General features: G+C 46.7%; 1 protein-coding gene across 1 annotated transcript in view; it reads left to right on the top strand.

Annotated features, from left to right (window-relative positions):
• Stat5b (signal transducer and activator of transcription 5B) overlaps positions 1–15,575 on the top strand; it is a 71,164-nt gene that overhangs the window by 35,442 nt on the left and 20,147 nt on the right. Inside the window, 4 exon segments of the mRNA XM_032912290.1 lie at positions 7,410–7,547; positions 11,059–11,215; positions 13,739–13,828; positions 15,316–15,490. Coding sequence (XP_032768181.1) covers positions 7,420–7,547; positions 11,059–11,215; positions 13,739–13,828; positions 15,316–15,490 — 550 coding nt within the window. The 5' untranslated portion in view covers positions 7,410–7,419.

Raw genomic sequence — 15,575 nt, 5'->3', positions numbered from 1 at the left:
AAAGAAGGAAGGGAGGAGAGTATCAGGGCCAGCAGAATGACTCAGTGGATAATGGTGATTGCCACCAAGCCTGACAACCTGAGTTCGATTCCCCAGCACACACATAGTAGAAGAAAAGAGCAAACCCCTACCAGTTGTTCTCTAACTGCCAAAGGCATGCTGTGGTGCGTGCACACACACAAATGCAATAAAAGTAAGAAAAAGGATTACCTTATTTCTAAAGGAAGGTGAATTTTATCCTGTGGAACTTTGGTTAAGCAGAGGGATAGCAAGAGCTGGTCATCAGTCAGAGAATTGGCTGCGGAAAAGTTTGTTGAGTTTAGTTAAGGTGGGGATGGGGAGTAGGAAGTCCTGTGTGTAAGTGTGAATCGTTGGCCCCTCGGGGGCTGACTACACATACGTACATACGTACACATATAACCCATGTTTCTCACACCCTACGCACACACAGACATATTCTCCTCATTTAGGAAGTTTGAAGCCTGAGGCACAGAGGAGTTGGGAGAGCAGGTCTTTTGAAAACCTGTAAGTAGCTGAGCTCAGCGTGGTCTTCAGAACATTAATCTCACGTTCTACTCCAATCCTACTGGGGATGTAGCCTAGCACTACAGGGCTCACCTGGCACGTGTGAGGCCCTGGGTTCGAGCTCTGCTGCCACACAGAAAAGAAAAACTCAGCAATTATAGATGTTCCACATAATAAAAACTACATCGGCAAACCATATCTCTCTGTGGGTGTTTTAGACCCTCATCTCTCCTCAAGCCAGAATTCGTTCAGTCTACTGGCAGAGTTTCTCTGGAAGCTTCAGCAGAGAGAGCCTACTTTCTGCCAGGGTAGTTATAGCAAAACAGTCTCCGGTGTTCTGAAAACCTTCAGAGTAATGGCTTTGTTTGCAAATGCTTATGTTTTGGGCTGGGAGTATATCCTTAGTTGGTAGAGCTCTGACTAAAGGTGCAAATTGATCACCAGCACAAAAGTAACAGAACACACCTATAATCTCAGTACACAGGAGGCGGAGTGGGAGGATCTGGCCTTGAACTACATCCTGAGTCCAGTGCCAGGGGCAAGCCTGGGCTACCCAGAGCTGCCCTAAATACATACATACATACATACATACATACATACATACATATATATATATATATATATATATATTTGTTAAAGAAAATGTTTCTGCTAGACTGTTAGCTATTGATACAAAATAACACCTGCCGCCTGCATAGGAGACCTCCCTCCCTTTAGCTTCCAATAAGCCTGAGATACTGTGGTCAGTTACACATTTTGGTTTCTACAAAAAGGTACCTCTGGCCCTTTAACCTTCTCCACCCTTGGATAGGTCCGTGTTCTGGGTCAACATAGGTGCTGGGTGTGTTTAGTGGGTATAGCACTCTATGTCCAGGCTGAGCCGTTGTGGCTTGCTCTGGAAGGCTGTGAACTCCACAAGTGTGACTGCACAGAGCTCGGCTGACTGTCAACCCTGTCCTAAAAATACGATGGTGAATCCATTTCCCAGTGTTTAGAGTGGAGGGCCCCCCCGCGATGATTTACCAGAGATACAAACCACTTCCTCCCTTGTCAGAGTGTCACGCACTGAGAACTGAGCTGCCAGGTCAAGAAGCAGAGAAGAGCATGCGCGTGGTGGGCTGTCTCCCTGCGTGCCTGCGGGTGGAGTGGCAGCTGGTGGCTGGATAGACAGAAAGTATGGGGACAGGGCCCCTGCTTACACCTGTGTGCAACATTGTTTCCTGGTGAGTGTGGAGAGTTCCCACGGGCGTGGATGGAAAAGGCACTAACTGGACTACAGTCTTGGGCCTTTAACCTGATGAGGAGTGGGAACAGTTTTTGTGTGGAGTGAGCTATTTAGCATGTAGGAAGTTACAATAGGAGCTATAGGAAGTTAAAACAAGGAGCCATAATGGGTACACAGTTACCCACGTAAGCCTCGCATAGTCTATGTGGATAAAGCCCATGGTTTAAAAGTAACACAAACACGACTGTACTATTGAGTGTGGCTTTTATATTTTTTTTAATTTTAACGGACACAGACTTTTCATATCTGGGGAAGGGCATGCTCCCTCACATAGTGTGTGATGATGAGATCACCTTACTTGTGAAATCTGTCACTCAGCATTCATCACGTGTGTGTGCTGGGAGCCTTCGATTCCTTCTTATCCTCTTGGCAGGTAGTGAGCAAAATCCACTCCGGAGCTCTGTTTCCTGTCCCTATTAAAGCACTTTTATGTTGTGAAACTATGCCACATTTATCAAAATAAGGCAATTACCACTTTGTATTTACCAGCTATTACCCTTCAAGTAGTGTGCTATTTAAAAAGAAAAAAATACCAGGACATGCTCAGAATCGGAAAGATAGAAATATTCTGACAAATTCTCAGAGCTCAGCATTCCACTCTTTAATAAAAACTAAGAACAAATAGAAAACCTAAAACGTGCATTGCCCTTATACCACACCCTGCCTGTCCTGGCACAGCTCCATCCAGTTCTGCTGTTTCTGCAATTTTGTCTTTACAACTTTTGGAGCCGGGCCCACCTTTACTACCAACACTCAGGAGGTAGAGACAGGGGGATCTTTGTGAGTTCAAGGTTAGCTGGTCTACGTGTTAAGTTGCAGACCAGCCAGGGTTACTGAGTGAGACTGTCTCAAAAAACAAACAAAGGCATTTGGTGTTTTTGCTTTTTGTTTTTTGTTTTGTTTTGTTTTTTTGAAAGACAAAGTATCATCTTGTAAACCAGAACTGGCCTTAACCTTGGCTTGTTTACCAAGGTTAAGGAATGACAGGTGTATACCACCACACTGAGCTGTTCCTCCCTTAAAGCAGTAATAAGCTCCAGAAATATGCTTGGCCAACAGGGCGTGTGAAAGATTTATGTACTTGTTCATTTAGCATATCGGTTCTCTACCTGTGTAGATCACAACCCTTTTGGGGTTTGAATGACCTTACCACTGGGTCATCATCTAAGACCATCGGAAAACACACATTATGGTTCATAACAGCAAAATTACAGTTGTGAAGTAGCGATGAAATAATTTTATAGTTGGGGGTCACCGTGGCATGAGGAATTGTATTAAAGGGTTGTAGCATTAGGAAGGGTGAGAACCATGGATTTAGCAAATATTCGTTTGCTGCTCTCTGTGCTGAGCTGCTACACACACACTTTGGGGACAGGGCAGTATGACATGTCCTCTTCTATTGGGATTCAGTGGGAAAAGATAAATGAAAACAAAAGAAAACTAGACAGAAAAAAGACAAGCCTGTGTGATGAAAGGGAGACCACCCATGTAGAGTCACCGGAGTTAAACAGAGTTGATGAGCTAATTTAAGATTTTTCACTGTACACTGTAGAATTCCATACTGATGTTGTGTTCTATTATAACTTTGAAAAGAGCTGATTTGGGGCTGGAGAGATGGCTCAGCTGTTAAGAGCACTGGCTGCTCTTCCAGAGGACCTGGGTTGGATTCCCAGCACCCACAACCACAGCTCACAACCATCTGGAACTCCAGGTCCAGGAGATCTGGCGCCCTCTTCTGGCCTCCATGGGCACTGCACACCTGTGGTCCACAAACCTACATGCAAACACCCACACATATTAAATAAATAGATAGGGAAAAAAATGTATCTTAAAAAAGGAAAGAGCTGGCACGTTCAATTTCGTTTGCTCACATTTGTGTGCTTAAGCAACAACAACAGGACAGTACTGCTCATTGCCAAGCATTGTTGTAGATAAAGTCACCGTGTGTTTAAGATGGCTTCCCCTTCCTTAATGAATACGATGTGTGCCAGGCAGTGGCACAGAGAGAGTGGACAAGAGAGTGAGCCCAGAACCTTCCCACCATGTTCCTTCTGTCCTGAGTCAGTTCAGCAGGTGAATTTGCAGACACAAGAGATTTTAGTGTCTGTTGGACTCATTCAAATTTTCATTAAGGGAGCTACGACGAGGTCCTACTTCCGTCTTGTTCTAGGGCTGAGTGTGTGGCTGTGTATATGTGGCTCTGAGTGCGTGAGTGAGTGTGTGTGTGTGTGTGTGTGTGTGTGTGTGTGTGTGTGTGTGTACACTTATGGAGGCTTGAACTATTTACCTTTTAATTTTATTTTTGAGACGGTGTCTCACTATGTAGTCCTGGCTAGCCTGTTACTTGCTATATAGACCAGGCTGACCCCAAACTCATGAACAGCCACCTACCTCTGCCTGTGACCATGCCTCCATACCTAGCTCCCTCCTCTGTCTTTTTTTTTTTTTTTTAAGATGGTTGTGAGCCACCATGTGGTTGCTGGGATTTGAACTCAGGACCTCTGGAAGAGTAGTCGGGTGCTCTTAACCGCTGAGCCATCTCTCCAGCCCCCCACTCTGTCTTTTGAGAGAGTGTCTAAGTCAGACTGACTGGCTGATGAGCCTCAGGGACCCACCTGCCTCCCCGCCACCCCCCAGCTCTGAGATTACAAGTATACACCATTCTGCCTGGCTTTTTACCCGGATTCTAGGCTTTGAAGTTGGGTCCTCAATGCTTGCAAGGCAAACACTGGCTGAGCCATCTTCCTAGCCGAGTCCGTCTTTGTTTGTTCTCATGTTATTTATGTTGATTTTGCGTGTATGAATGTTCTGTACACATGTATGTTTGTGCACTATGTGGGTTCGCAGTGCCCTTGGAGGCCAGAGGAGTGCATCAGAGCCCCTGGAGCTGGGGTTACAGATGGTTGTGAGCCATCAACTGGGTGCTGGGAGACAAACCCAGGTCTTCCTCAAGAGTAGTGGTGCTCTTAACCACTGAGCCACCTCTCCAGCACCCCTTCCTTGTTCTTAACTAAGAAAGACTGCTTACCTGAACCCCAGCTCTTCACTCTTCTGTCGGGCCCCCCACACACTTAAATCTCCAGTTTCTTCCACTCCCAATCTCTTTGCCTTTCCTCTACAGTCATGAGCTGGTGGTCCTGGTCTGATTTGGAGACCTCCCTGAAACCCCGTCTTCCACATGTCTGACTAGGAAGCAGAACTGCTCTCCCGTCCCAGTTTTCCTCTGGGTGAACTCACACCCACTGAACTCCGCTGTACTGGAAAATCTCACTGTTGTCTCAGCCCTAAAGCCTGAAAGCCCCAAGTTAAACCATCCAAGTATCCTATGGCAGCCCACACATCTAAAATAGGTAACCGGCACCCAGCCCGCACCTCACTGCTGGCTAACTGACTTGTCCCATAAATAGCTCAGTGTTACTCGATCAGACAGCCACTGCTCACAGAGACGGATCTTTGTTTCCTGGCACACTTGTGCCGTCTCTGGTCGTCAACACAACCCAGGTCCAGTGCACTGGACCATGGCTGTAGCATAGTCCTTAGGAGAACTGTGCAAATCAGTAGCTCAGTCACTTTCAGATTGGATTCAAGATGCCCAGAAAGCAGTGTTACAGCAAGTCTGGTTTCAAGGTCTTCCTCCTATTACCATAGCTTCTCCAGTCTGGGGAATCCCAGGTCTCTGCCAGATGGGCTCAGGTCTGTCAGAAAAGGTTCCTAGTAGTTTCAGAAAGCCTTTGTTTGTTTATCTGAGTACACTGTAGCTGTCTTCAGACACACCAGATCCCATTACAGATGGTTGTGAGCCACCATGAACTCAGGACCTCAGTGCTCTTTAACTGCTGAGCCATCTCTCCAGCCCCCAGAAAGCCATTTTCTTTCTTTTTTTTTTTTTTTTTTTTGTTTTGTTTTTTTTGTTTTTTTTCCAGAGCTGAGGACCGAACCCAGGGCCTTTCGTTTGCTAGGCAAGCGCTCTACCACTGAGCTAAATCCTCAACCCCAGAAAGCCATTTTCTAAAGCGTGCTTCTGTTGGTGCAGCTTGTTTTGGTTTTGATGTTGTTTCTTTAAGAAAGGGTCACAGGAAGGCCAAGTTGGCCTTGAACTCTTGATCCTCCTGCCTTCACGTCCTGAGTTCAGGGATTATAGGCTTTACCACAATAGCTCATTTTAAAAAAAAAGTCTCACGGTTGCTGAGACTACTGGCTCAAGCCTGTGATCTTAGGTTAAATTAGAAGACAGCAAGTTCCGTGGGCCATGGTGGTGCATGCCTTTAATCCCAGCACTCAGGAGGTAGAGGCAGGCAGATCTCTGAGTTTGAGGACAACCAGGGCTACAAAGAGAAATCCTGTCTCAAAAAACAAAACAAAACAACAACAACAAAACCAAATAAATGAATTAAAATTAAAAAATGACAAGTTTAGGGCCAGCCTGGGCTATAGAGTGAATACATAGTCAGCCTAGACAACTTAGTGAAACACTGTCTCCAAATAAAAAGTCCAGAAGAGGGGTTGGGGGTTTAGCTCAGTGGTAGAGCGCTTGCCTAGCAAGTGCAAGGCCCTGGGTTTGGTCCCCAGCTCCGAAAAAAAAAAAAAGAAAAAAAAAAAAAGTCCAGAAGAGGCCTGGAATATAGGTCAGCTGTGGAGCTCTTGCCTGGCATGACCCAGGTCATAGGTTCAATCTCCATTACAAAAGGAGAGCAACGAGAAACCCGACCGCTCACCATTGTAACACCACAGTCCATTCTCCTAGTCAACACATACTGTTTCTGCGTTGGACTGTGTGTGGGTGCCGTAATTTAACCCAACATTGTTCTACAGATTCCATAGCAGTAACTCCAACGGTGAACTTGGCCAGATAAGTCTCTGCTCTGTGTAAGAGCGCGGCTGCTAAGCTCACTGAGAGAACACGCAGGCCTCGCTCTGTCCCGAGTCTCGTCTGTCTTTCGGATCCCGTTCAAAGGGTATGCGTCTTCCATTTCACAAAGCCCAAATACCAAACCTAAAGTTATTGTTCGGATCGCTCCGCTGATCATTCACGGTGCCCGTCGAAACGATGCTATAACCCCGTGGCGGTTTCCAGCGAAAGCAAAGACCGGGTCTAGGATATCGAAACTGTTCACGGCTCCTTCCCTAAGGCTGGTTTTTACGGTTCCGCCTTTTGTGCCACAATAGTCAATGTTTCATAGATCCGTCTGGGGCCCTTCCCACGGCCATGCTGGGTGTCTGCATTTTAAAAACACGATAAAGCTCGAAGTCAGTTCAAGAATATTGATCCGGGGCAGGTGTGATGGTTCAGTGGGTAAAGGCAGTTACTGAACAACCTGGCAACCTGCGTTTGATCCCTAGAACCTACCTAAAGATGCAGGGAAAGAAACGACTCCACAAAACCATCCTGTGACCTCCTCACATCCACTGCGGCACGTCTGCGCCCGCACGCAACCACACACAGTAAAAAAAGGAAAAGAAATGTTTACAGACTTGACCTATGCTGTACCAAAAGGAGAGAGAACATTCACTCTTAAAACCTGTGCATATTTACTTCAGTGGCTTTGAAGGGGATGGGGGACTAGAAACAAACAAATAAATCAAGGCCTTTGTTTAACAGGTTGTAAGCCATGGCAATGTGGATACAGGCTCAGCAGCTCCAGGGCGATGCCCTTCATCAGATGCAGGCCTTGTACGGCCAGCATTTCCCCATCGAGGTGCGACATTATTTATCCCAGTGGATCGAAAGCCAAGCCTGGTAGGTAAAGAGTTTCTATGTCATCTTTTGGGAAGCACAAGGACATTGAACTTGGATGAGAAAAAATGTTATAGCTAAGACTTTAATAGTTGTGAGTAACCTAGGCTTCGTGGTCCCCACCTCTAACACTCATGATCCTAGCTGAGGCAGAAGGAAAAGGAGGATGTGGGGGGACGGGGGCGGGGGAGCTGTGTGTTGGGCTGGGTGAGTAAGCTCAGTGGTAAAGTACAGGCATGAGGCATCAAGGCTCTGGATTCAGCCCTTAGGTCCCGTCTCCAAGAAAAGTTGTTTGAAAATCTTCATGCAATACACACACACACACACACACACACACACACACACACACAGTGTTCCTCTTAGATTCAGGGAGATGAAATAATTTTTGGAACTTTTAATTTTTTTTTTTAATTAAGAATATATGTGTGTGTCTGTATATGGATGTATACACGAGGGCAGGTACCCTCGGAGGCCAGAAAACAGCTGGAGCTGGAGTTCCAAGGGGGTTTGAACCACCCAATGTGGCTGTTGGGATCTGAACTCAGATCCTCGGAGGAGCAGGAAGCCCTCCGAACCACACAGCATCTCTCCAGCCTCTCAGCTTGCCTTGTTTGGTTTGGTTTGGCTTGGCTTGTTTTTTGTTTTTTGTTTGGTTTTTTTGGGATTTTTTTTGTTTTGTTTTGTTTTGTTTTTTTGAGACAAGGTCTCTCACTGTGGCCTTGGCTGTCCTGGAACTCGAAAGTTCTGGGATTAAACGCAAGAATCATGCCTGGCATTTTTTCCCCAAGGTAAAATTTCACCGTGTAGTTATGCATGGCCTGCATGCATTATATAGACCAGCCTAGTCTTAGGCTCGAGATCAGCCTTTGCCTCCCATGCACTGAAATTTGTATCTTATAAATCAGATGTTTAACATACTAATTTAATAATCAGAACATTCGTGGCTCTTTGTTTTTTTCTTTTTCTGAAACAAGGCCTCACACTATGTAGGCCTGGCTGTCCTGGAATTCACTCAGTAGACTAGGCTAGCCTTGAACTCACAGAGATCCGGCTCCCTCTGCCTCCCAAGTGCTGGGATGAAAGGCCCGTGTCATTATACCTGGCTTGAAACATTCGTGTTTTAAATTCATATTTACATATACAAACGAAAATACTCTAAAATATCAACAATGAGGCAAGATGGCTCAGTGAGTTTAAAAAAAAAAAACAAACCAAAAAACTAGCCACCAACCCTGATGTTCTGAATTTCAATGTCAGAACCAACATGGTAGACAAAACTGACACCTCCACACTGCAATGTGGCGTCCATATTGAGACATACACAGACACAAACTAAATGGCTTTTTTTTCCTTTTTAAATACGAATAATGATTATCTCTCAGTGTTGACTTAGCCAACATCTTTATTTCCCAAATTATGAATTATGTACCTGAGCTTTAAAATCCTTAGATCAGTATAACACAGGCCAGTAGCAACGTATCTTACTTTGCAATGCTAGGGCAAAACTTCCAGCTCACACAGGACAGCTGTACCAGGGAGCTGCTGCCTCCTCAGCCCTGCCGCATCCTCACCAGCCCTCCGAGGTGCCCTGCAGTGCTCAGGGCAGGGCGCTTGCCCGTCAGCCCCAGTCTGTCAGTCAGCGTGACACGTTCATTAGACTAGCCAGCCCTTTACCCTGGTGGTTGGGCTACAGCTCTGGTGCTGCTGGGAGGAGGCTGTCTATATCCGCTAGAGATGAGGCCGTACAGTAATTACAGCAGCTCATTAGCCAGGCTCCGTTCAGAAACAAGCCTGCCGAAGGAAGGCAATTTTTCTGGGCAATTAAAAAAAAAAAAATCCCAGCTTCATATAATTAAGAGGGGGGAAAAAAAACCCTGGCTAAATAGGAGAATGTCAAACACACCTAGGTTGGTCCTTTCCCTTTCTCTTTCCTTTTCTTTCTGTTTCAACGATTTGGGGGACTTCGGAAAACATTAATAGGAAGTTCTGTTGATTTACAATTTCACTCGGAGGCCAGCGATAAGGATTCGTCCAGCTCGACAGACCTGGCTCAATTCCAAGAGAGAACAAAAGGCCACTTTCATTTATTTGAGCACAATAACGTGTGATTCCAGCTACTCAGGAAGCTGAGGCAGGGGAATTACTTAAGCCTAGGAACTCAAGACAGTCCTAGGCAAGTGGGCTTTCCTCTAGCAGGTCTCCCGAGTGGTCTACTTACTGACCAAGCTCTGCAAAATGTGGGGTGATGTTAAGGAGACCCTGCACTTTAGATCGTGTCCTTCCATGAAGAGATAGAGATACCAACAAAGAGTTCCCAGTTCTTCGTACTGAAGCTGTCGCGAAGTCTTCTGTCGTAGGCAGTGGTTGAGTCCGAATTGCAGACTGCTGAGTTCTGTCTCAAAGACTGGATCCTCTCAGCGGCGGGCTCCCAGTCAGAACCAGAGGGCAAGACAGCGCCTTCAGCCCTTCCAGCCTTCCACTTAGTACATATTTTATTCAACACATAGAGTATACAGTTCTAAAAGCCGGTTTTGTCACTGCCCTCGGTTTTGTCACTGCCCTCTCCAGACACAGGTTGGGTGGTCTCTGGTGACCCAATCTCAGGGCTTTGGTGCGCTTCTGCCTGGCCGTTTGCCACCAGTCACTCGCTAACTACAGGGATTTGTGGGTGACTGTCTTTTAGCTGCCGCTGGCTCTCTTCCCTGGCTGCGGACCTGGTCAGCAGTAATTAGATATTATTTCAGCCTGACAGCTGTTTGGTTTGTCAGCGCGCTAAGTCACTTAAGTATTACCCAGCAACAATTGTCGCCTAACTTGTAGACCAAAAAAAAAAAAAAAAAAAAATTTAAAAAGACAAAAGAAAGAAGATAAGGAGGAAGTAGACCCAATCCCTGTCACCAGCTGAAGAGCTCTGAATGACGCGAGGTCCGTGGACTGATTTCTCGCCTTCACCAGATGATCCAGTGCTCCTTCCAAGCCCCGTATCTGCAATGGCGACAGACAATTCTCACGGGTGTCAATACTTGTAGGCACCTTCTGCCTTGATGCCTCCTTTCCAGGGTTCCTGAGGAAGGGCAGTGACTGGGGGCCTGGAACCAGTCGAGGGTGGAAAGGCGATGCAGAACTGTCTTGACCTCGTGCCCCATACACCCTGGAGATGAGAGCATAAACTGGAAGTTAGCAGACCCCTTGTTCCCTTCAGAGTACACAAAGAGGCCTTCCCCCTTCATTCCTAGGAAGGGGCGGGTTATTACCAGAGTCAGTCGGTAAAGGGAAGTGGGAGGGGTGGGAGGTTGGAGAAAGAGATATAAAGTTCACCTAAGATAATTAAGAGTCAGGCCTGGTAGACATTTAGCCACCTTATGCCGGGGTGTCCCTTAACTCGTCTCAGACCCACACAATGGCTCACACCTACAGTCCCAGGACCCACAAAACAAGTGTAGTGTGTAAAGGCTGCATGTGTACAGGCTCCTGTGCATGTATGTATACAGATTGTGTAATTTTTTTCCCCTAGGGACTCAATAGATCTTGATAATCCACAGGAGAACATTAAGGCCACCCAGCTCCTGGAGGGCCTGGTGCAGGAGCTGCAGAAGAAGGCTGAACACCAGGTGGGGGAAGATGGGTTTTTGCTGAAGATCAAGCTGGGGCACTATGCCACGCAGCTCCAGGTGGGTGCGAATGCTGGCCACGGTTAGGCCCTGCCCCCTCGAGGACTTTTTCATTTATTTTTCTGAAGACACGTGTTCTGGTCTTTAACCCAGCATCGTAGAATTGTGTGTTCCGTGCACATGGTTCTGATTGGCTTTGTGGTTGTGGCTGTTACCTTCTTTGAGACAAGAGTGTCACCGTGGGGCTGGAGAGTTGGTTCTGTGGTTAAGAGTGCTTCCTGCTTGTCTTAGGGTTATTATTGCTGTGATGAAACACTGTGAACATAAGCGAATTGAGAAGAAGGTTTATATGGCTTACACTTCCATATCACCGTTTGTCACCGGAGGAAGTCGAGACAGGAACCCAAACAAAGCAGGAATCTGGTGGCAGGAGCTGATGCAGAGGCCATGGAGGGATGCTGCTTACTGGCTTGCTCCCTCCCCATTGCTTGCTCTGCTTGCTCTCTTATAGTTCCCAGAACTACCAGGGGTGGCCCCACCCACAATGGCCTCTGCCCTCCCACATCAATCACTAATTAACAAAATGCCCTGCAGGGTTGCCTACAACCCAATCCTATTTTTTAAAAAAAATTTTTCTCCATTGGGGTGCCCTCCTCTGGTGATTCTAGCTTGGGTCAGGTTGACACAAAACCAGCCAGTACACGTGTAGAGGACCGGGGTTCAATTCTCAGCACCCACATCAGGAGACTCACAGTTACTTGTAACTCCAGCTCCCGGGGATTGAACCCCTTCTTCTGACCTCTACATGCATTTGCCCACAAGTGGCATACAGACACACAGACACATAAATAAACATAGAAAATAATCTATTAAAAAGAAAGGACGGGGTTGGGGATTTAGCTCAGTGGTAGAGCGCTTGCCTAGCAAGGGCAAGGCCCTGGGTTCGGTCCCCAGCTCTGAAAAAAAAAAAAAAAAAAAAGGACCCCAGCTCCGGAAAAAAAAAAAAAAAAAAGAAAGGAAAAGCTATTTAGGCTAGAATGGCCACAAACTGGAAATCCTCCTGCATCAGTACCACTCCACCCCCAGTGTGGGCTGCAGGTGAGCACCACTCCCAGCCATGATTTTTACTCTCTCTTTTAACTTCTTATTTCAAAATAATTTTTGAATTTGCACAAAGTTGCAGCAGTGGGACAACAAGCCCCCTACATATGCTCAGGTCCATTTATGTTATCTCTCGCACATTCCTCTCTCTTTCCCTACACACAAGCGCACGCATGCACGCGCACACACACACACACACACACACACACACATTCACACAATACACACATGTACACCATGTACATATACTCATACACACATAATACACACACATACTCACACAATACACATACACCATGTACACATACACATACACATACATTCACACACACACACATTCTCACACAATACACACACATACACATATACACATAAACAGACAAACACATACACACATACTCATACAGTACACACACATACACACACACACTATTTTTAGTTGAGAGTAAATTACGAGCATTCTCTCTCTCCCCTGAGTATCTCAGCGTGTATGTTCTAAGAACAATAACTTCCCTTACACGGTCACAATGCAGTTATCAAGTTACCGTGTTTAACATTCACACTAACTCTTCTTACTCTTCTGTCTCTATTATCCGCTTGTCAACTGACTCACAGTGTCCTGTAGGGTATTCTCCTCCCTCCAGTCCAGGGTCCAGTCCAAGAGTACATATGATATCTAGTTAGTATATCTCTTTAATATTTTATTTGCTTTGGTTTCAATTTTGTGATTTGTCTGCTTTTGAGATAAGGCCTCGTAGCCCATGCTAGTCTTGAACTTGAAACAACCATCTTATCCTAGCTGGTCTGCCTGCCTTTTCCTGTTAACCTAACAACATTCATTTTGCAACCTTATTTTGACTTTGACATTAACATTTTTAAATAATCACTTATTTCCTGGCTTTTATTACTTTTACCTTTTCGTTTTAAACGTTGGGAATGTGCACATGAGTGTAGTGCCCTCAGGGAGCAGAAGAGGGCATCGTATCCCCTGGAGCTGGAGTTACAGATAGTTGTGAGCTGACGTGGGAGCTGGGAATTGAACTCTGGTCTTCTGTAATAAGATAGGGTCTCACCATGTTGTCTAAGATGATCTCAAACTCTAAATAACTTGTGTTGTCCTCCGGGATGCCCCGTCCAGAGAAGGTGTCCATCTTCTCTCTGTGTGACAGTAATTCTGACTGTAACTGACAGGAAATTTCAGAGTCCTGTGTGTTGTCTGCTGTGGCCTTTTAGAAACTTTCCCGTTGCCAAGACTGCTGCTGTAGTGCTTTTGGCGTTAAGATTCAGTGAGCAAAGCAGCCTCAGCTTCTCACTGTAATTGCATTTTCCACTGTGTTTTTCTCTCGCTCCCGCCCACACGGGGAGCAGCGCCGCCCATGACTCCACCATTACCGCATCTCTGTCATGAGTGCTCCCTGTCCTGAGTCGGGTTAACCCACAACACAGTGGAGCAAAGTGATGTCTGCTGTTGTCCTCTTTCAGAACACGTACGACCGCTGCCCCATGGAGCTGGTTCGCTGTATCCGGCACATTCTGTACAATGAACAGAGGCTGGTCCGAGAAGCCAACAATGTGAGTGTGCCCATGGGTGTGGAAGAGGACCTAGGGACCCCTTCTTGATCCATTTCCCTTTGGACCCCACTTTGTCAAGGTGACCCAATATGCACTAGTGTCTTAGTTGGGGTTTTACTGCTCTGAACATGGTGAACAGACACCATTACCAAAGCAACTCTTTTTTTTTTTTTAAGACTTACTTATTTATATGAGTACACTCTCACTCTCTTCAGACACACCAGAAGAGGGCATCGGATCTCATTACAGATGGTTGTGAGCCACCATGTGGTTGCTGGGAATTGAACTCAGAACCTCTGGAAGAGCAGTCAGTGCTCTCAACCACTGAGCCATCTCTCCAGCCCAACCAAGGCAACTCTTATAAGAACATTTAATTGGGGCTGGCTTACAGGTTCAGAGGAAGGAGCGTGGCAGCATCCAGGCAGACATGGTTCAGGAGGAGCTGAGAGTTCTAAACTTCATCTGAAGGCTGCTAGCAGAATACTGACTTCCAGGCAGCTAGGGTGAAGGTCTTAATCCCATGCCCACAGTAACACACCTACTCCAACCTGGCCACACCTCCTCCAACCTGGCCACACCTCCTCCAACCTGGCCACACCTCCTCCAACCTGGCCACACCTCCTCCAACCTGGCCACACCTCCTCCAACCTGGCCACACCTCCTCCAACCTGGCCACACCTCCTCCAACCTGGCCACACCTCCTCCAACCTGGCCACACCTCCAAATAGTGCCAGTCCCTGGGCCGAGCATACACATACCATTACAACAGGGGTCTCTCTTTAGGGAGCTGATCTTAGCTTTCTAACTTAAGTGAGGTTACAACCGCAGAGTAAGGTGAACACGTCAAACTAATTGAACCCCAAGCAAATCATTTTCATATTGAAGCATGCTCACAGTCTAGGGAGATGACTTAGTTGAAATTTCTTCATGCTGTCTGGGTTGGCTGCTGAAGGAGTGGGTCAAACTTAGTCACAGCCAGATCCAGAGGGGCCTTGTGCACGCCTCCCCCATAACGTCCTCCGAGGGGCTTCAGACGCCTTCAGAAACCTTCGGGTGTGGCTTCATCCATGGTAGAAGCAAATGACTTCATCACCAGACTGCCTTGAGATACAGACCATGTATTATTCCCAATGTGTCCCCAACGAAGTCACAGTCATGGCATTGGGTCAATGAGTGAATATGGAATCAGGGTTATAATCATCAAGCGGAAGACCCAAGTGACCTCTGGGGTATATGGAGTTCTAGTTTATCAAAGAAATGGGCGCAACCTCTGTGGTACGCTCTAGTGGAGGCCAGAGCTGAAACAGAAGTTTTTACTGTGAAGGAACCCTGTCAGGGCACCTTCCCATTCTACCCCGATTCTCACGCGTGGCATTTGTGACTTCTTCTGACCTCAAATTTAACTTCCGGGGTCTTACCTTCACCTGAGGGTTAAGACCGAAGACTTCCTCTCACCCTCCCACCCTGGATCTCCCATTTGTTCCCAGGGGAGCTCTCCGGCTGGAAGTCTTGCTGACGCCATGTCCCAGAAGCACCTTCAGATCAACCAAACGTTTGAGGAGCTGCGTCTGATCACACAGGACACGGAGAGCGAGCTGAAGAAGCTGCAGCAGACCCAAGAGTACTTCATCATCCAGTACCAGGAGAGCCTGCGGATCCAAGGTGAGGCTGCCAGTGGGATCCTCGGCGCTATGGGGGTGGGAGTCCTCTGGGAGCAAGTCCCACTCTGGGAGCAAGCTCTGAGGAA

The sequence above is a fragment of the Rattus rattus genome, chromosome 9, assembly GCF_011064425.1.
Source record: "Rattus rattus isolate New Zealand chromosome 9, Rrattus_CSIRO_v1, whole genome shotgun sequence".
NCBI lineage: Eukaryota > Metazoa > Chordata > Mammalia > Rodentia > Muridae > Rattus > Rattus rattus.
This window is presented reverse-complemented; position numbering and strand designations above follow the sequence as displayed.